General features: G+C 38.1%; 1 protein-coding gene across 1 annotated transcript; it reads right to left on the bottom strand.

Moving 5' to 3' along the window:
• Positions 1–4874: 4874 nt before the first annotated feature.
• METTL11B (methyltransferase like 11B) lies at positions 4875–22121 on the bottom strand. Its single transcript, XM_036873512.1, is given in 5 exon segments — positions 4875–5182; positions 5960–6209; positions 11465–11547; positions 11550–11591; positions 21968–22121. Coding segments are annotated over 5 exon segments (837 nt in total).
• Between the last annotated feature and the right edge of the window lie 415 nt (positions 22122–22536).

The following is a 22536-nucleotide window of genomic DNA, read 5'->3' as shown; positions in this document are numbered from 1 at the left end:
TTTTAAAACACAGGTCATATCATGTCACTTCTCTGCTCAAAACTCTGCAAAGGCCTCCTTTCTCGATAAGAATAAAAGTAAGAGTCCTTTCCATAACCTACAAGACCCTGTGTGATCTGGCCCCAGTCATATCCCTAAAGCTCCTATCTTATTACAATCTCTCCCTCATCCACTCTGCTGCAGCTGCACTGACCTCCTTGTTGTTTCTCAAATAGTCCAGGCACACTCAAGACTTGGGGCATTTGCACCAGGTGCCCCCTCTTCCCCCCAGGTGTCCATATGGCCAGTGCTCTTACCCTCTTAACTTTGCTCAAATGCCACCTCTTCAATAAAACCAATACTGGCCACTATTTGAAATTATAACCTTCCTCCATGACTCTCAATCCCCCTCACTCTATTTTCCCCTTTTACTTTCCAAAAAATTGCCATCTAACATTAAAAAAATAATTTACTAATTTCTATTGACTGCATTCCTATTTCTCCTAGAATACAAGCTCCACAAGGCCAGTGATCTTTGGCTTTTATTCCCTGTGTAACCTGAGACCCTAGAGCAGTGCATGGCATATTTTTTTCAAAAAATATTTGTTGAATGAATGGAATCTGTGTGGCCTCCCTCAAATCCCAGAGATGTAGTGAGTCACTCTATTCTGTATATTACTTTAACTCTTTGTTCATGCTATTGTTTTAGTCCTCTTTATCCTGATTTATAATTATTTATGTATCTCTCTTGCCCATTACAGTGTCATGATCTTCTTGGACATTTTCTATATGTATATTTGCAGTAAGTAATACAGCTTGTCACACAGCAAAAGGACAAATAATGCCAACTTAATGAACATACAAAGGTGCTGTATGTGCGTAGTTCTCTGACACCAAATCATTAACTCTGCAAGTCAGTTATTATTTTAAAAGTCTCTCCTCAACCCCAGCTCTAGATACAAGTATACACACACACTACTAATTGAGATAATTTAAAACTATTTTTCACATATTTGCTTAATTAACTTGCAGTGACCTCTGCAAAAGCACTGGCCTCTGATGATTATAAGAGGTAGTTTTCTGGCATAGACACCAAAGCATCAAAGAGTCAGCTAGAACTAAGGAAAGCAATAACACAACTGGTTTTAATTACTCATGACAGGCAGCTGAGTATATCTGACACAGGTCTTATCCCCAATACATCACTCAAAACAGGCCAGTTACAGGAAATGGTGGAGAAAAAAAAAAAAGCCAGAATGGGGCCAAAATGTGTCCACAATATAAAGCAGATCATCTTTCACGTGGATGACCTTGTTCATTTTGTGTTCTATTTTTACGATGGTCCCAAATCTATAAAATTGCTGACCCCTTAAGACTTGGCATGCTTCTATACTGATGCTGAGGAAGGGTGGCTCAGGTTCTCAGAAGAGGAGATAGGTGAAGACTGTGCCTATTCATGAGTCACTGTATAAGCCAAGGGGTCCTCCAAAGTTAATCTAGAACGACAGGCATGTTTGCGATTAATTCATCTGTGAAGTAGAGGTGAGCAACTTCTACTTCTCCTCAACATTCACAGAAGGATTAACTTCATCTAAACCTGGTTGGTTCTTTGGACTTGTTGCTTAGCAGGTAACAGGTGAGGATTCACCTGTGAGTCACTTTGTTAACACATACTCACAATTTTAACATATCTCTCTTACGAGGTACACCCTCCCACCTAATGAAACGATGGGCTTTGGTTGACCATATCCTTGAGTATGGCTCCTGTTGAAAAAAGAGATTTCCTAATCAGGCAGGATTTTACGGCAGGACCTAATTTTCTTGCTACAGTCTCCTCCCAGATGCTTGTATGATCCCTGAGCTCACTGCCTTCTTATTTCTGTGCATTTCCTGGTTCTTGCCAGCTTGCACTGTTTGATCACTCTTTTGTCCAGTCTTGCACATTCCAGTGCTCGTGGAACTTCAGAAGCCCTTGGTTTTTCCTGCTGCTTTGCTCTGATTCCTGTTTGATGCCTCCAGAAACACAGACTGCCTCCTGAGTCTTTCTACTTTTATACTTTCAATAAAAGTTGGAGTTCCTGCAGTGTGCTAGGGCATATGCTAAAGACTGAGACTCTAACATGAATGCTCCATTAAGAAGCTCAGAATTTAATAGAGGAAATGGCAAGTAAGCAGGCAATTACAATGCACATGATAAGTTCTGTAATACGTTAAGCAGAGGGTATGAGGGTAGCATATAGTAGCGGCACCTAAGCCAGCACCTGGGGGGTGAGGGAAGATTTCCTAGAGCCAGTGACATCTATGCAGTCTGAGCCAGACAAAAAAAGAATGAGAGATGTTCTATGCTAAGGAAGTAACATCAATAAATGCCATGAGCCATAAATCATAGCTCCTTTGGAGATCTATAAGTATTGATAGTTAAGTACGGCTGCAGGGGATGTGGGAAAACTGAGGCTGGAGAGGGAAGCCAGGGTTAGATCACAAAAGGCTTTATATGTCATTCTAAGGTGATGGGAATTCATCGTATCAGTGATGGGGAGTCACTGAAAGTTTATACATAACATGGTCAGATTATGTTTTAGAAAGACTGGCATCAGCGTGGAGAATAGATTTCACCATCTAGCTACTTCCCTGAACCTGGCCCGCTTTCTTGCCTGCCCTGTCTTATCTTCCTTCGACTCTGAAGGGCCCAGTTCGACACCCCTTTCCCTATCAGTGTCCTCAAACAAAACTAATGATCAGAATCATTTTGAGACCTTACAAAAATACAAGTTATTTGATCCCATTTCACAGAATCAAACTCTCACAGAGACAGAGCCTGGGAATCTCTATTTTATAAAAACTGCCCAAAGGATCCTGGGGCAGTTGGACTATGGACAGAATTTGTAAACTAATGTAGATTGTCACTTATAATACAACAGAGATGTGTTGATAAACGTCAGCAATGTGTATGGCTTACTGAATTAGATTGAAGATGGCTGGAGTAGGTCTCACTCCAAATGTCTTCTTTCTACAGCATTAGAAGACCAAAACAATCAGCCCCGTACTTGGAACCTCAAGATCTTTCCCTTGTTCTTTGAATAACATGTCCAGACCTTCACATGACCTATTAGGCAGCATGATTTGGCTCCGATGGATTCACCTCTCAAGCTACTATTCCCTTTACCTTGTAGTAATTATTAACTTGTTATAGAGAGGGGATCTTGATACATTTACTCACCAGTTTCTACACTCTCAATTAAATTACAGATAGATATGGTTTGGGGAAACTTTGTGAAACAATAAAGATCTGGAAATTTTCTAAGGAGAATGGAAAATGATTTGATTTAGGATGAGAAAAAGGACTGTGGCTCAACCTCAAAGACTCAACCTGAGTTAAAGATCATATATCCATATTCATAGGACAATTCTGTTATTTCCTCCTTAAGGAGCCGAGGAGCAGAGAAAATGGACAATTTTGTCAATCAGCATGTGAGTACTGGCAAAGCACAAAGTCAAGAAGTAAGAGAATAAGGGTGTTCATGTAAAAGAAGCAGAAAATTCCTGGGATGGGCCAAAAAGGAAGATTCAGTTGATTTGCTCCAAGACACAAAGGATGAAAACATGAGTACCCTTGTTTTGTCATACTACTCAGTCTGTTTGGTAATGATCCCCCATTTTATTTAATTCTGGTCTCTGCCTTCTCCACCAATGGTTCTAACTCACATTCTGTTACATTACCCTAGAGCATTGTGAATAACACACTGCAGCTGGAAGGTGCCAGTGGCAGAGTAAGTGACATAATTTTCCAGGACATAAATGAAGCTACCTAGGTAAGGTTATATCAAGGTAGTAAATGTTTTATAATAATTGTTTTCCTCCTAAGTTAGAGATATGACTTACAAACATGATTTTTATGGTGATAGCATATCCATACAATAGACTTTCTTTACTTAAATTGATTGCATTTCATAGAAGACTCGATATATATCAAAACACAAATATGTCCTTCACGTGAAGATATTAGAGTGTTTTAAATAGAGTAGCTGTTATATTTAAACATTCTGCTAATAAAAATTAATTACATTTTTGTTTTTGAAAGATTTTAGATTATTTTTAATTAAACCAATGCCTTAAATTAATCCAGTTAGTTCAATTTTCAGGTTTATCATTTCGTTTCTCTTTCCAATGTACAGTCATATCAATCAAGGAAACAGGAGCAGCTGCAATGAAGCAAGTTGTGTTGGAAGCCAATGGCTAAAATTAGATTATCAATGACATTTACTTATATGTTCACAGCTGAAATTTCAAGGGTAAAACATTTTCTCCTGAAAGGAGACACTTCCCCATCACTGAAACGCAGACTTTTGTTATCAAATTATATCCATATTACATCACTGGGTGGTGAAACTGACCCAAAATAGAAAGTGAAACCATAGTCTTTTTTTCTGCTAAAGCTAAAGACAAAATTAAGTAATGGAATTGTTTTTATAAGATTATTTTGACGGGTGCCTTCTTAATTAGGGGGAGATTTTTATCTAGAGAAGTAGTATTCCCAAGGAGGAAGGAAGTATAATGTATCTAGCAGGAGGGCAGAGAAAGGTGGTCTAGGCTTTACCCCACCCACCCTAAACTACTCTATAATGCAAATCTTCAGAGACCAAGGCAGGTTAGATTTTGTGAACGTTGCTCCCTTTTCTGTTTTTTGTGTACACTTGTACAGTTTAGCAGTTTTTCCAGATGTCACTTTTCATTTCTCTTTTGGAAAATCCACAGAGTGTGTGCATGTTCTTACATAATTAGTGGAAACGTGTACATATTACATCAGTCATTTCCAAACATGCTGCAGTCCCTTCCCTTCACTCCTACGTGAATTACAAGGGGCACCTCAGACGAGAACACCTCTTCCCAAAGCACTACTGTGCAATGCCGCCGTTCACTCCCACTGCTGGTCTGGAGTGTCCATCGCCATGCAGTGCAAACATCCACACTGGGATGCACTGCTCTGGAGAGCCGTCCTGCTTCTCCTGGCCCAGCACCACCAGCCCACTCTTCCTAATGAGGCTCTGGAGGACGTCCATATCCCGAGTCACACTGCTGTCAGACAGATGGAAGATGCAGCCCTCCCGAGCCACATTGTCCTTCAGTATGATGATGCCGTTTTCTTTCAGGCCATCTCGGCACCGGGGAAGAAATGCAAGAAGGACTTTAACGGTCAGGTACCCTACAGGTGAGGCCAAGTAAAAGGGGGAACAGGATGAAAGGGTGGGTGGGGAAGGAGGTGAGTAGGAAAGACGGACCGACCACAAGGCTACAAATCAGGAGCTCATTTGTTCACTCATTCATGAGTTATTTAATAGCCTGAATTGTTTTGCTGCAGGAGGCTTTGAGAATTTAGATAAGAGGACAGGTATCTTCTTTGAGGTGAATCAGTGTACGCTCTATAAAATAGATATTATCCTAGCTAGTCTATCTACCTCCCAGGCACAAGATAATCTATTGCTCATCCCTTGGGTTCCCTCCATGTCCCCTGTACCGCCTAACTCTGTCATCATTCCTCTGTGTCTCACACACACACACACACACACACACACACTCAGACCAAAATCCAATTCACTGCTGTCTCATTTCCTGGGAATTTAAATCTAAGAAAGTCTAGTTTTGCCAGTAAACGGGGATAGATTCTTTTTGTCCCCACTTTTTAAAGTTTTTCAAATATTTAGGTTTCTTCTATGATTTAGGTTGGTCCAAAGGCACTCCATCCCTAAGGATGGGAATTGTCAAGCTTGTTCAGAGGATGTTATGGGAGAAATCTGGAGGACCAGAGCTTTGGGGGAGTTCCCATGATACCTAAGGCTAGCTAACTGTTCTAAGCACAACTATAGCCAGATCTCCCTTTGTGTCCTTGTTCCGCCTCCACAAATCCTCCAATCAGCCCCATGTGTTGTCTTCTCTATCTGGAAAGGGGAGAATGGCAGATGCAATGCCATGCAGGACTAACCAGAGACCCACTGAATCCAGATGACATCATATCTCCCCAGTGGGGGTGTGAATTCCTGTAGACTGTAGCAGTGGTAGCTTTCTACCTTGTCCCCTTTGACCTGCAGGCAGTTCTGTGCCTCGAGGAGGAACGATTCCATTATGTCCACCAGTTCCACAGTGTTGAAAACCAGCAACAGGACATGCTTGTTGACCCTTCCTATCCCAGAGCCGCAATCCAGGGCACAGTCTGTCCCAGCTCTCCCAGGCCCCTGCAGAAAGGTACCTTGTGGAATACTTCAGGAAGAGACACTCACCCTGAGTTTGGACACTCAATTACCTCTTTAAATAAACTTTATTTGGGTCAATTTCATATAATTAAATGTACTATTTTAAGTATACCATTCAATGAGTTTGGACAAATGTATACAGGCACGTAAACACTACCACAATCAAGTTATAAAATATTCAATGACTTTTTTCCAAAAAAATCCAAACATGTCTAGTTTTTGCCTTCTTTATTTTATTCAAATATAGGTCTTTCAAAGAATTTCAAAATAGGATTTTAGAAAATAATGTCTTAAGTTTGAAAACTGAGTAATTTTCTCTAAGATAAATGGGCCTTTGAAAGCCCTATGAAAATAGAACTTTGTTCACTGTAAATCTGGGTCAAACCCACAGCTAAATGGACCTGCACCATAGCTTACTGCCTTGTTAAAAAAAGAGAGAGCAAAGCAGTGAGAGTCTTTCAGAGTTTTAAAATTACTTTTCAAATTCATGCAACGAAAACATTTCAATTCATACTGAGCTGGATAATTGAAATTTTATTTTTTTCAGAACTGATTTTGGGGGCTCTGAATTATCTACTATTCTTGTGTGGAAGATAATTTTTAAGACTTGAGCTGAGGAAATGCAAACTGTTCCATTCTCAGGCCAGGATTTTACTTCAAACTCAGCCTCAATGGCACACAGCACATTCATGAGGATAAAAGGTGGTTGCAGCAAAGTCTCCTTGTCTCTTTTCATGCTAAAAATTGTTTTCTGCTTTTATACCAGAAGCTACATGATCTACTGGGCACAAAAGCCCTGAAATTTTTTTAAAGTAAATCTCTGCATTAAATTAACTGAGGGTGAAAGATGAATAGGGGGTGGAGATAGGAGGAAATCAGCCAATAAAAACGTTCTCAAACTTGCTTCTATAAAGTAATATACACATATACATATATACATATATGTATGTGTACATGACCTGTATATGTCTATGATATGTATATGTGTATATATGTGTATGTGCATATATACATATATATGTATATATATGGATATGTGTGTGTGTGTGTGTAAATATATATATATATATATAAGATTCAGCTGGTCTAAATTATTTGGTCACAGTTGGGATGGCTGCTGAATAGGTTTTGTGCTAGAAATTACAGTAACAAGATATTTGAAGTTGTCAATCAAAATCTTAAGGAGAAAGTCTACTCTTGATTTCTCAGGACCTAAGGGTTTAAAAAAAAAAAAAATTGGCTAAGGATCAAAAGGTGAAGTTTAAGCAGAAGGAAACATCAGAAACGCTGCTTTCCAGTCCACTCAAAAGGCCTTCCTTACAGCAAGAACAAAGAAGGACAAAAAGTGAAGTAATTGTAGCTTCTTTTCAGAGGAAATAATAATAATCACGATTTATTGACTGCTTGTGTGTAGCAAGCTCTTTGCATCCATAATAACTATAGTAATCAAAAAGTCCCACAAGATAATGATTATTCTCCAGTTTGGAGATGAGGACCCTTAGACTTTCTTAATATCACCCAGCTAATGGCAGAACTAGAAATTGAACAGTGAACTGTGTGAATCCAAAGCCAGTTCTACCTTAGGGCTGTCACCTCGAGTGCCACAACTCTGATTCCCTTGGTAGTAGCTGTCTAATGTTATGTTGAAGAGAATTCTAAGGCTTCATTCAGACTTATCAGGAAGAGGTCTATGATTGATTAGTTATGTCTGCCTTGACTATGGGAAGGGGAAGTGTTAGTACATGTGCCATTTGTTTGCCATTCCTAGTTACAATATGCTACATCCCTCATTCAGATATTATAATTTAAACTAAGCTAATTCATTAAAAGGCCTAGGCTAAAGTTTTATGTTATGAAGGCCATAAAAGTAGCATCTTTTAAATAAATTTATAACATAAACAAGATGGAGGGAAATATAGGGAAATTATTTTAAGCTACTGAAAATGACTTTAGTAGAAATCTGTGTGCTCAACTAGAGATTCTCATTATAATTTTTCCTTATCATTATTTGGCCCTAAAGCCTCTACTGATCATGTTGCTCACATTATTATAGCAAGTGGTTTTAAAAACTGAACCATGGGACAATAAAACAGAGACAACAGAGATCTATGCCAGAGGATTTCAAGAAGGTTATAACAGCTTAACTCCTTTTTCTCAATGAACAAATAACTATGAAGCTGTCCTGGTTAAAGTGAGGCAGGGCCTCACCCACTCAACCTTTCTATCATTCTCCCAATAAGCCCTTGAAGGATCTTAGCAAAACCCTAGAGTTTTAAAACCATTCATGTCTAATCTCCCTACTTTTTCAGACAAAGAAACTGAGGCCCAAAGAGGTGAAATATTTGCAATAGAACTTTCTTGAAAATGCGCATCCTCTGATGTGTATTTTTCACCAACTTAGACGTGTGATATCTGACCACAGTTACCCTTGAAACAAGTTATTTACAAATACAAAAGATGCCTTTCACTCAAATCCTGAGCACCTTAGCCCTTCGCCACTACTGCCTACCTCTCTTTATTGCATATCACTCCACATGGTTGGCACTACCTCTCATATCCTGCCACCACGTTTATTCCTCTGTCTCTCATTCACATGCAGCACCTCTGAGAAGGGACATTTAAAGGCTGATCTTGGGAACGACAACTCTAGCCTCTTGGATACCATGGCTGCCCACTACTGTGGTTGGATTGAAATTTGATAATCTTCCATGAATTCAAAACAAGACGTTTTGTTATGTTCATTTATTATCCTATCTTCATATTTATGGATTCATATAAGAGAGTAAAATATTCTTAGAAATTTCATTTTCATTTTGATTCTGCCTATGTATTTTGTTTTGAAGAATATTATTTTACCTTCTCTCCATTGGAGTTTAAAACTAAAATGAAAGTGCTAAATGCCACTTTATAAAAACCATGAAATACAAGTTAGCCCCAAATTTTTTAGTCATCCAATCTCTGAGAAATGTCAAGAGATAAATATCATCAAATACCGATGACTTTTTATAAATTTCTGCTTTCCCCAATAGAAAGCTAGAAGTAAGGAATGTTATCAGCTATGCCGTTGACATCATCTTGGTATCATTTGTTTATTTGCTAAAGTAAGCACATTTGCAACAAGTTTAAACACCTTTTCCCACTGTCCCATGTCACTAAGTGTTGAAAGGAAAGAAAAACTTTAAATTAAACAATCTGTCTTTTCCCAGTTGACACAAGGATAAATCATGTCAGGTACTCATATTCCCTAACTCCTTGTATCTTGACCTGGATACTAATTTAGCATATTATTAAGGTCAAAGTACCAAAATATCATTTCTTTAAAAAGACTGTGTTTGTACTTAGTTAGAGGTCACAGCTTCACAATGAGCCTAGTCTACTAAGAAGGACTCCTTATATTTGTTTGAAAAGAGCAGGCTGCTCTTTTCCAACATAAATATGCAAGCACAAGGCTGTTTCCTTTCCCGGGTCCATGGGCGTGTGTATGGGCTCTGTCTGACCAGCATCCCTGTGGTCAGCTTGGCATTCCACATGGAGTGACAAGACAGCTGGATTACTAACTAAGCTTCTGAAATGCTTTGGGATCAAAGTCAGCCTCACCATGAGGCGAGCAGGAGGGATTGCTCTTGGCCAGACTGGAGGAGAGTTGAGGTCTGTGGTACACACACACACACACACACACACAAAGCAGGGATTTTTCTGCTTCATGAGACAAATGGAAAAAATATGTTGTGGATAAGAGCAGGGAGTTTGGTGTCAGACAGACCTTGCCAGGCATAAGTCCCAGCTCTGTCTCTTACCAACTGTGTAACCTTGAAAACTTTCTTAACCTCTCCAAGCCTCAGTTTCCACAACTGTGAAAACAAGAAGTGATAATAGTACTTACCTCACAGAATTATTATGAAGAGTAAATAAGACAGTGCTTCTAAACTGACTATCTCAGAAAAAGTGCTCAGTGAAATCAGTCAGCAACACTCATTTAAAAATATTCCAGGTTAACCTGGCCTAGAAATAGCCCCAGCCAACATCCCTAGCTCCATAGTCCTTTATGGCCACAGCTGATGTCCACGTTGGCCCAATGGGTGCTCCATCCTGATCCTTTTTTCTATACTCAGGCAAAGGGTGCTCCAGGGAATTTGGATGTGAAGTGAACCTCACCTCAGCACTAGGGATATTATTAATGTTATGTTTCTAAATAGGTTGACAACATAACCCCAAATATTCATAATATTCTTAATGTTTCCTTCATTAGAATAAAATGGACTCCAAATTTCAAATGAATGACTTCATAGTGATTTGGAACAAAACCTATTTGCTGGGTAGGACTTTGTTCTCAGTAGAACCAACAACAGCTTTATTGTGTGGGTTAAGTCTATTCTAACAACTGAATGAAGCTCCTTAAAATATAATGAATGCATTTTATGAAAGTTTGTTATTAGTAGTAGTAGCAATAAATTAGATTTATTGGGCAATAATTATGTGCACTAAAGTAAGCACTTGACTTATATTATCTCATTTGAGCTTCACATTATCCTATGAGGTGAGTTCTGTGGTTATGCCCTAGTCACAGGTGAAAAATTGAGGTTTAAGAGCATTTAAGGAATAAGCCCAAGGTTGCTTATACAGTAAGAAGAACTGTAATGACTCTAGAGCCCAAGATTTTGGCCCCTACAGTATATGATCCATCTTCATATGGCATGGAAGTAAGGAAGTGGAGTTTCACCCAACACCAAGTCTACAAAGGGATCACATTCTTTCAAGGCAATGTCTCAACTATGTATAGAATAATATAAAGAGATTCTACTATACTTAACACTTTTAGACTGAACATAAGCTTGCATTTCCTTACAACATTGAATTTTTATTACAGGGACTCAAAAAATCACCCCAAAATCCAAAATGGCATGATCTCTGATCAATCATCTGGGTATCAACTGTTTATCTATGAGACTCTGAAAGAGAAGTCTTCTTAATCTGCTAATTGTAATATTAACACTGCCAGTTCACCTTCCCCTGTAGCATAAGAAATTAGCTGGTGCTAGGAGGGTGAAATGCCAAGTGGGACAAACCAGTCATTTAATGTGACCTATCCTTTCTGAACATCTTAAAACAGGCTTTCACACTAAACTCTTGGCTGAGCCATATGGCTTTAATACGACTTAAGCAACAACACAGAAGCATGTGAGCTCAATGTTTGCAAGGACTTTGCCTCCTCATCAAACTGCAGTTGGATAACTCACCCCAACAAATTTCCTAAGAAATTCCCGAGAGGCCTGGATATCTGGGTTGGACAGTTCAATGAAATTTCCCATCATACCCTCTGTATCTCACCATTGATGACTTGACTTGTTAAAGCATACAATTTCACTGCAAATAAAATATTATTAATATTTATCAGTATTTAAATGGCAGAACAAGTTTATTCTTATCATGCATTGAATTTCCTCTTAGAAGCCTGCAAATTTGTGCGGTGGAAGAAAGGGTATTAGTTTGATGTCAGAAGATCTGGGTTTGAGTTCTGGCTCAGAGACTTACTTGCTATGTAACCTTGGGTAAAGTTCTTAACTCCTATGATCTTCAGGTATCTCATGCATAAATCACAATCATGTGACATTTTCATGATTTAATAACACTAGAGTTTAATTTTTAAAATAGCTTGTCACTGTATTAAAAAAAGCTGAACAGTGTTTGCTACAGTAGAATAAATAATGTCGCAAGTTTCAAAGTAAGTTTTACCTTTGACTTCCAAATATTTTATGAGAATTTAATCACTAATCTTTACTTCTAATCACGAGGTAGATTAGGCATAGCTATTTTTTCATCTCTTTTTTTTAATGCAACTCATACCCAAATATCTCTTTGTACCAACGTTACAGAAAATGTGCTTGAGCTCTATCTTCTGAAAATAAAATAATAAAAAGAAATATAATATTTATTGAGCAACTATTCTGTACCAGGTAGTGTACTAGGCATATTCACATATACTATGTCATTTCATTATTTCAGGTATTTTAAGACATTTATTTTTAGAAAAACATGTGTTCTACTTCTGAGGGGTAAATGAGTATGCATTTAGTGTGTTTTTTAAACCAAAAGGCACACTTGCAGATATAAAATATTTTCATTAGAGTATATTCAGAAGGAAATGATAGAAAGTGAGATAAAAGGGAGAAACTTATGGTTCAAGATTGTAGGCTGAATACATGCATTTGTCCTCCCTGCTCCCCAGTACTCCCCAAGAATCGTTTTAATAAACTCAACCTTTAACAGTGAAGAAAATGAGAAGGGGCCACTAATGGATTCATGATTTCAACAAATTTCTGGAAGACAAAAAACAGATAAAGCAGATGGAACAGAGCTAAAGAATTTACAGCTCAGGATAGTTGCAAAAGGAAGTAAGAGTTAATAAAAAAAAAAAAAATCTGCCTACAGGCCAACTGGTGAGGTGACCAATGCACTCCCCACAAAAGTGACAAGCAGCACAGCTATAATCCTAGGGAGGGTAAATATGTCTCTTCTCTAAAAAAAAGGGAAAAAAATTAATTAAGTGCCTTAGGAGAACTAGACCAGTTAGCGTTGGAATCCTAGAACACTACTCATTCTGGCATATAGAGGATTCCAAGTACCTCATTTGCTCATACTCAGAGTCTGGCAAGATCTACCGGCAAATGTAGAGCTTCTTGTCATCTTTTCTATTCAGTGGAGAAGTATATAACAGGGGAAACCTTCTCTATTACCTAAAATCATTGACCCTCTCCTTCATTTCTAACTATGGATAAACAATGATTTCCAAACACATCGGGGCAAAATGGCAGTCTGAAAAACAAAGATACAGATAGACAATCAAAACTGACCCCAAAGGAAATAGAAATAATCCAGAAAATGAATGAGAATTTAAACCAAAACTACACAAAAACTTACATCCTTGAAGAGGTATGAGAACAGGTGCATCCATAAATCGAAGATGTCAAGAAAATGATAATTTAAAGAATAATAAAGAATTCTTAGAAATTAAAATTTTGATTACCAAACACTTTGGAATATAACATTGAGTAAATTATCAGGACATAAAGGAAAAGATAGATATGGAAAACAGAAGTAAAAAGATTAGAGCTATAAAGACTTAATTCATGTACTTCCCTGGCGGCGCAGTGGTTAAGAATCCGCCTGCCAATGCAGGGGACACGGGTTCGAGCCTGGTCCAGGAAGATCCCACATGCCGTGGAGCAACTAAGCCTGTGTGCCACAACTACTGAGCCTGCACTCTAGAGCCCGTGAGCCACAACTACTGAGCCCGCACACCACAGCTACTGAAGCCTGCGCTCCTAGAGCCTGTACTCTGCAATAAGAGAAGCCACCACAATGAGAAGCCCGCGCACCACAACAAAGAGTAGGCCCCGCTCACCGCAACTAGAGAAAGCCCGCATGCAGCAATGAAAACCCAGCGCAGCCAAAAAAATATAAATAAATAAATAAAAGTTGTATGAGTTGAAAGTGCTAAATACATTCCATCAGTGCTCAGAATTCAATGAAAAGAATGAGCTATAATCAAAAAGAAAATTTGAAAAATATTTTTAAAAAAAAGACAATTCAGAAGACCCAACATCAAGCTAATTAGGATTCTCAAAAACAGAAAATGGAGGGAAGAAAATTATTACAGAAATAATAGAAAAAATTTCCCAGAGCTGAAAGAGACTATAAGGTCCAAAAGTACTGAGCAGTATGGATTTAAAAATACTAATAATTAAATAAAAGTCACATTTATACATATCCTTAGGAAATTTCAAATCACAAAGAGTAATGAGAAGATCATTAAGTTATTTAGAGGGAAAGAGTTTGTTGACCTTCAAGTAGGGTTGCCAGATTTAACAAATAAAAATACAGGACACACAATTAGTTTTGAATTTTAGATAATCAATGGATAATCTATTAGTATAAATACACTTGAAATATCACACATTGCATGGGACATACTTATAATAAAAAATTGTTTGTTGATTATCTTAAATTTAAATTTAGTCGGCCTTTTATATTTTATCTGGCAACTCTATGTTCAAAGAACTAGAATCAGGCGTATAACACAGATCTCATCAGAAACCCTGGAAAACAGTGGAGCAGTGTCATCAATATTCTGAGGGAAAATTATTTTGAGGCTAAAATTTGTTACCATTCAAATGGTGAAAGAATATTTACCTCCCATGGATTCATTCTTCAGATGTTTTTTGAAGCTATATTCCAGCTCAATGAGGGTTAAAATCAAGAGAAGATATACAATGAAAGACAATGAAATTAACCCAGGAATCCAATGAAAAGAAATTCCAAAATGACAGATATTATCAGATCTAGAAAGAAATCAGTTTATATTACAACAGAAAACATAGGCTTTAAAAAAATATCTTCAGGAAGTAGAATGAACTGGATTCTGGGTAATAGATAGTAGGTAAGAAGTAGGGAGACATTAGTGATATTCTTAGGAAGACATATTTTTAACCTCAATCAACAAAAATAAAAGACAGTTGAAAGTTCTAAGTAAAATATACAACAGTATAATAATGTTACAATCAGGATATGAAGCAAACCAAAATATGACATAATTTTATGTAGAAGGAGTATAAGAAAAGACAATCTATTTAACCTTAACTAGGAACATTTTTCTTCGGGTAAACCAATTGTGACATTGGACTAATGCACTACTTGGCTTTGAATTGAACAATGGTTACATAATCCCAAATTTTGATTCTAAAAGTTAAAAATCCAGTAAACACTACTACTATCCATTTTAGTATGCTTCATCTGTGGAGTTAAATCAGTATTTCCCAATTTGAAAATACTGGATGTGGCCAACATTTGGACCCTTGAATGATCATGAATTTGCTAAAAGGGGTACAGGAATCAGTTCCCATGTACTTTATTTTCTAGAGACTAACAATGTTATATACTATATCTCCCATATATATTAAACAACAATAATAGATTGTCATTTTAAAAATACAAATCTTTTAAAACTATTAATAATATATAGATTTTTTGACATTTTATACTCAAGTTAGTTACTGATTGAGAAAATAAAACATTAAAAGGAGCATCCTCATGTTCAGAAACATTGGAAACCACTGACCTACACCAGTCCCCCTTCCCTAGTACTTGGTAAAGTGTTGTGTAAACAGGTAGCTCAAGAAATGCTGATAATTTCAACAGGGATGACAAAAATTAATCATTGCCATGCCAAAAACATGACTGTTCCAAATTCTTCTGTTATGTCTCAGAAAACCAGGCTAGGAAATCACAGCTTACAAAGTCTTTCCAGAGTTGAATGCTTCTTGGGATCACAGGCAAGCCACAGCCCAGTACTGTCTCGTTGATCCAACCAAAGCAGAAAAACAGCCACACTCATCATCACCTGGTTAAGTCAACAAGTTGGTGGAGTTTATTAAAACCCTTAATCTGGAAATGGGAATGGTCCATTATGCCAGCAACATTTAGACTACAAGTGAATGTCAAGCTCAGCAGGGGTCAGACTCAATAGGTACGTTTTTATGGTTATGGGCTTGTCACCTAATTGACAGGAACATTTCACTAAAAAGATATATGAGGTGTAATGGCCAGCCCCAGGTTCTCCCTTCTTGATAGCTCCTGCAATGGTGCCAGTTGATTCAGATAATGTTATCAGTCATCAGCCTGTGCCTTTTTATTATAGAAATACATCTAGTGGCTTATTCTTGCATGATTGCAACGTTTTTATGAAACTTGGGGTAGTCTAAGACGGAGGCTAGACACTCTATTAGTTCTTGATATAATATGGTACTTATTTCTTGACCTACGTTAAGAGCTGAACTCCCAAGGACCTTCCAATGGCTTACTTGTTACAAAAAGAAAAATAAAGTACATGTGAATTTGCCCTGAAGAAGAACAAAGATCTTGTGAACTCTCTAAGAAAAATTTTGTTGAGAGATAAGTGTCTATGTTTGCTGAGTACCTTTTTTTTCTTTTTCTTTTTTTTTAATAGTTAGATATAACTATTTTAGACTTTATTCCAAACATTAGACCTGTTTGTCAACTGAAAATTGACCTGGGAGTCTTCAGAGGATATGTAGGCTAGATTTAAATGGTAAGTTTGAAATGATCGGAGATAGAATATTGAATCAAGTTAGTCTATAAGAGAAAAGAAAGTCCAACTAGAAGATGCCCTTATGAAGTGTAAGATCTTCCATAAAAGAGATTTGTAGGTGATGATGTCTCATTTTAGCCATTAAAGAAGTAATGGTAAAAATTTAAGGAAGGAAGGAAGGAAGGGAGGGAGGGAGGGAGGAAGGAAAGAAGGAAGGGAGGAAAGAAGGAAGGGAGGAAGGAAGGAAAATGTACCTAGGCACAATGGAATATTACTCAGTCATAAAAGGAAGAAAATCCTGCCATTTGTGACAACATGGATGGACTTTGTGGGCATTATACTAGGTGAAATAAATCAGAGAAAGATAAATAATGTATGATCTTACTTACATATGGAATCTAAAAAAAAACTAAAGTCATATCTGTGTTTTCACCAACAGGAAAGGGTAGGAAGTGGGATTTTATCAATGTTCCTGGTAGAATCCAAGGGTCTGTGTGTGCCAGAATGCTAGAAAGTCATCATTAACAAGTCTCAGAATTACCCTGAGAGGCCCTCTAGGTTTTATTTCCCTGCATGCTTTAGGTGTCTGGTGATTCTTGCCTCTAAAATAATGCACTGCCTACCCTGAAAGTTTTAGTGGGTTTTTTTCTTTCCAACTGAGAGCTATTTCAGTTTTTCCTAAATTCTTTTCAGCCTTCAACACAAATAACGTAAGCAGAGGTGGGAAAGGAGGGAAAATACACTTTCCCCTCTTTAGCAAGAATGTACTCAAGCTCCCACCACACATCACATCCCCTGCCCACTTGGCTGAGTGTCTTCCTAACTCTCTATTCCAACTTGAGTGTTCTACCTGACCCACTGTCAAATTTGAAGAGGTCAGAATTCAGGTAAAGATACTGGGGACAGAGTTTTCATGGTGAGATTTTGCATCAGAAGAGTCAGAAGCTGATTCAGCAGTCACCACGCCTCCTCTGCACCTCTGCAGCATCCTGTAGTGGTCTCTACCACGATTTCCACATTCCACAAAAATTATCTGTGTGGGTCTCTCTCCTACGCTAAACTCTCAGGATAAAGCTCTATTTTATTTTCCTTGTAACCCTAGGACTTACAATTACGCTTAACACATAGCAGGCCTCCTTTAAATGTTCACTGAATAAAGGAATATTGTCTAGCTTTTCGTTCTTTGAATAATACACAGGTTCAGCAAAGTAGTGAATGGCTATAAGGAAAAACCAGCATAATCACAAATAAGTCACACTTTTTGCAGTTTACGAAAAACTATAGGAGGATATATCTTCTCTCCTAAATAGGCATACCCAAATAATAAAAAATATTAACTATCGCTGATCAAATATGTATATATGTGCTACATATGCTAAGCATTTATATCTAACTGAATATGTAAGATAAATGTGATTATCTACAGAAGAAAACAGGGCATCAAGAGGTTAACTAAACTGCCAGTGAGTGACACAACTGGGATTTAAACCTAGGTCTATTTAAATCCAAAACTCATATTTCATCCATCTAACACTGTGTATCTGAAAGTCTGCTAAATAAGGGGAAATTATCTGGTTCTTCATTTCTTTAAAGTGAAAAAATGATCTTACAGCATTTGTACTGCAAAGGTAACAATAAACATTTGGAAAATGTATCACTGTACAGTAAGTTGTGCAGCAATGCCTACCACAGGGATGAAATCAATTTGAAAAATGCCAAGAGTTGTATGCTGAGTTTCATTTGGAAGTTCCAAGTGTATTATAGGAAATGTTTTTATTAATTCTAGTTTTTAATTGCGATGGCAAAGGCATGGCCATTGTTCTCAATTTCCTCCTCAGAGCCTAATTCTTCTAAAAAGGGGTAAGTGAAGGGGGGTTGGTTACTAACCATTAGTGGGTACCTCCTATGTGCCAGGCATTATGCTAGGCACTCTCACGTCATCTCTTCACAATCTGATCCTCACAACGACGCTACAAAACTGGGATTATAATCATCATTTTATAGGTAAGTAATGAGAAAATCAGAAAGATTTAGTAACTTACTCAATATTACACAGAAATGAAGTGTCACAGCCAGGCCCTAACCCAAACCTATTTAAATGCAAAGCCTTAAGTCAGAAAGAGAAAAACAAATACCGTATGCTAACACATATACATGGAATCTAAAAATAAAAGTGGTTTTGAAGAACCTGGGTGCAGGACAGGAATAAAGATGCAGACATAGTGAATGAACTTGAGGACACAGGGAGGGGGAAGGGTAAGCTGGGACAAAGTGAGAGAGTGGCATTGACATATATACACTACCAAATGTAAAACAGATAGCTAGTGGGAAGCAGCCACATAGCACAGGGAGATCAGCTCGGTGCTCTGTGACCACCTAGAGGGGTGGGATAGGGAGGGTGGGAGGGAGACACAAGAGGGAGGGGATATGGGGTATATGTATACGTATAGCTGATTCACTTTGTTATACAGCAGCAACTAACACAACAATGTAAAGCAATTATACTCCAATAAAGATGTTAAAAATAAACAAATAAACAAACAAACAAATAAATGCAAAGCCTTTGTTCCTTTTGCTAAACCACGTGGAACTATTGTTCTAAATGTGAAGTTAAACTAAGTCTTTAACAATGTCCAGGAGTAACAGATTCTTGCTCAATATATAACTAATAAATATTTGCTGACTTCTATGTACTAGAAATATGCTGTGGATAGTGCTAGAAGAATTACTGAGGTGTAATTATATGAACATCTCCAGTTGGGCCATATATAGGCCCCTGCATACACTGGTATACAAACTGGAGATTTATATGAATTGTTTTCCTATTCCACTTCTGATTTGTTCACAAACAGCCACCTTTGGAAAATTCGTTCACTCCAAGCCTCCAACTGAATTTGGGCTGGTAAAACTAGAGTATATGAACCTACTCACTGGCTGCCCATCTTGTTGATTATCTCAGTAGAAAGCCAGTGCTCCTCATAGACTATGCTTTGTATTCCTGTCAATTCAAAAAAATGTGGTGAAACTTGTATTGTTCCTCTCATTAGTCAAGTTGCCATTTACATTGGGAGACAGCATGATTCTGTGGTTAAAAAAGACAGACCATGGAGCTAGACTGCCTGGATTCTAATCCTGCTCTACACTCGCTACCACAGGCTCTTTGGCAAGTTACTTACTTCCTCTGTTCCTCAGATATAGGGTGGAGAAAATAACGGCACCACCTAATAGAGATGTTGTGAGGATTAACTGAGATACTATATGTAAACCACTGAGAATAGCAATAAGCTTGTTCCCATTTCTGTGTGAAGACCTGTTGTATTCAATGGCACAGCTAAGTTTTCCACTGGAAATTTTGAATATGCATGCTCTTGCTTCTCCATGAATCACTGAGGCTAGCCGGGGATATTTCAGCAAATGTCCCCATGACTGAATGTCACTGCACGGTGTGCTGGTGTGAGCCTGGCTGCCTAACACAGGCAGTTGGAGGGAGGAAGGAAGGAAAGAAGGAATCAAAGAGTCCGGTTAGCCACTGTTCTTCCCATAACTACCCCAAACAACAAACTCTCTGTGCAGACTCTACAGTAGGGTTCCCCAACCTTTTAAAAGAAGGGCTTTATTTTCATTTCTATGAAGTCTTGAAATCATCAGGAGGAGGGGAAGCCAACTCTAAAACACCTCAGTGGGGCTGAGTTTTGTTTCCAAACTGAAAAGACTAATATCCACTGCAGCCTGAAAACTCCCATATAGCAAATTAAGCTTATCATCTTCGGTAATGCCTGTTCTAAGGAAGGCTACGTGGTGACTTTAAAAGAGATCTGACTCTAAGGAAGGAGATAAAAAGCTAATGCTTACTGAGCGTTGGCTAGTTTCACATATATAATTGCATTTAATCCTCCAACAGCCCCACAGTTTTGAGGAAAATGATGCTCAGAGACTTTAGTAACTTGCAGAGGTGATTTTCTCTACCACTAGCAGTGCCAGAATTTGAACTCAGGACATTGGTAACCTGCAATTAATTATTAGTAAGGGGCCCTTAATTTGTCTAATAAATATTTATTGGGGTCTTAATTCATCTTTAGCTACTTTCAGAGATGAGTTTCTTTTCTTATAATTATTTTTAAAATTTGGCAGTCATCTGCCCCTTAGTGAACCTCTCATAAGTTATTGTAATTAATATCTTTCTCCAGACTAATGCAACATGAGCCAACAAGCTACTGTTATTGAGGTGTGGCCCAAAGAGTGTCTCCAGAAAAGCAATGCTCTGACAATATGTGGAGTGGGCAGAACATCATCACCTTCCAAATAGACTGCTCTGATTTTTCCATTTGAATACAAATGAGATGTACACTATGTCCTAAAAGAATTACTCATGTGTAGTGCGATCTACCAGAAAGAGCCCTGGTCTTGGGTTCTTGCTTTGGTATCTAGATGAGACCCATCTAGATTAGATCTCATCATCTCTGAATTTTCTTTTCCTCACTTGAAAAAATAAGATAGGGGGTAAGAGTGAGAAGGTGGGTGGAAAAATAATAATACCCTATCTATCGCATAGCATGGCTGTGAGGATCAAATAGAGTCATGAATGAGAAATTTTTATAAGATATATATATAAATATAAGATGAAAGTATTTGTATATCTAGAGTTAAAGATTCCCTTCAGAAATGGACTTATAGAAAGAGACTTCGGTAAGCTACTAACATAGTTTTGAATACAATACAAAGAATTATGTAGCTCCTTTCACGTCTGGAAACCCTGGCCACATCAAGTGTACAATGGGGCTTTCAGCAACCTTAACAAAGCAGACTGGGGCTGATACACACTGTTCCTGCTTTCATGGGGGGAAAATATAAATCAAAGGGAGATACTTTACTCCTTAATCGCAAGTTATTTCCTCTTCAGTGTTGTTAAGAGTGCCCTGAAGTAACCATTTTCACAGAGGCTGAGAAAAGTGGTGTAGACAAACCAGATAAGCTTTTTATTGCCCTATTGTCCAATTCCCTGAAAACTAGAGGAAATAACTAAAATGGAGACAGACTACAGCCCAGTTTTTTTCTTAATATTCAAAGACCAAACTAAAATCTGCTCCTTTTAAGCCCTTGAACTATTATTGTAATTTAGAAAGGCCAGAAAGGATTATGTGGAGTGTGTGCTCATGCATACAAACACACACACACACTCACACACACACACTCACACCAACAACCTTCATCTATTATTGTTTAGCCTTTTTAAAAAATTCTTTGTTGATATGCTTCTGTATTAATATTCTCATCTTTGAGTTACCTAATTTGCCCACCTCTAAATTTTTGCAAATATTAAAAATGTCCTTCCAAGCTCAAGAAATTAATTTCTATAATCCTGATACTCAGGCAACCAACACCCAGAGAAGCAAGTCACCCATGTCTGAGGTGCGTGGAAGTCCCAAAATAGAGGCTTGTCCTGCCAGGCAATACCTGATCTTTGCACTTTCCATAAAAGAATGCCATTGAAACATTTAAGCCCACTGACATTGGTTGTGTGTCCTTTTTATTTGAAAAGTGTCCTTGTTCTAATTCCTTTTGCGAAAGCCCCACAATCTCACACAGTTGCTCCAGTCATTTCTTGTCACTTATCTAGTAGCTCTGACTCACTTACCCAGGGGAATATTTTCCAGCAGGTAGAGATAGCCCTGAAAGAAGTCATTGCAAATGGCTTTGTGAAGAATAAAGGACATGCTATGTCGACAGAGTTCATCATTGGTCTTCTGCCTGCGGAATCTGAAGGCAAAGTGGGCTCCCAGGTGGGCCATGGTGAAAGGGGATAATAGTTATCCCTACAGAAGAAGGTAGCTTGCCTGGCTGTCTTTGAATTAACTTTCTCTTCCTACATGAACTTGAAACTGCCATTTTAAACCAGCCCCTGTCCATCTGTATCAGGAGAGGTGTCATGGGGTTTGGGGGGAGGGGCGGCAGACACGGCGAGGTCAGACACTTGGCACATCTACCGTCTGATTTCTTGGCTGACACCACTCCAAGCCAACAGGTGCTAACTAAAGATGAAAAAAAAAAAAAAAAATGAAAACAGGCTGAGTGAGATCCTGCTTCATCCAGGAAAAAGCACGCCTCCCTCCTTTAGCTGCCACTTCAAACAGGCAGGAGCACAGCCGGCTAACACCCTGAATATTTGCTTTAATTTGATTCCTAAATTGGAATAGCCTAATTTCC

Source organism: Balaenoptera musculus, chromosome 1, assembly GCF_009873245.2.
Source record: "Balaenoptera musculus isolate JJ_BM4_2016_0621 chromosome 1, mBalMus1.pri.v3, whole genome shotgun sequence".
Classification (NCBI taxonomy): domain Eukaryota; kingdom Metazoa; phylum Chordata; class Mammalia; order Artiodactyla; family Balaenopteridae; genus Balaenoptera; species Balaenoptera musculus.
This window is presented reverse-complemented; position numbering and strand designations above follow the sequence as displayed.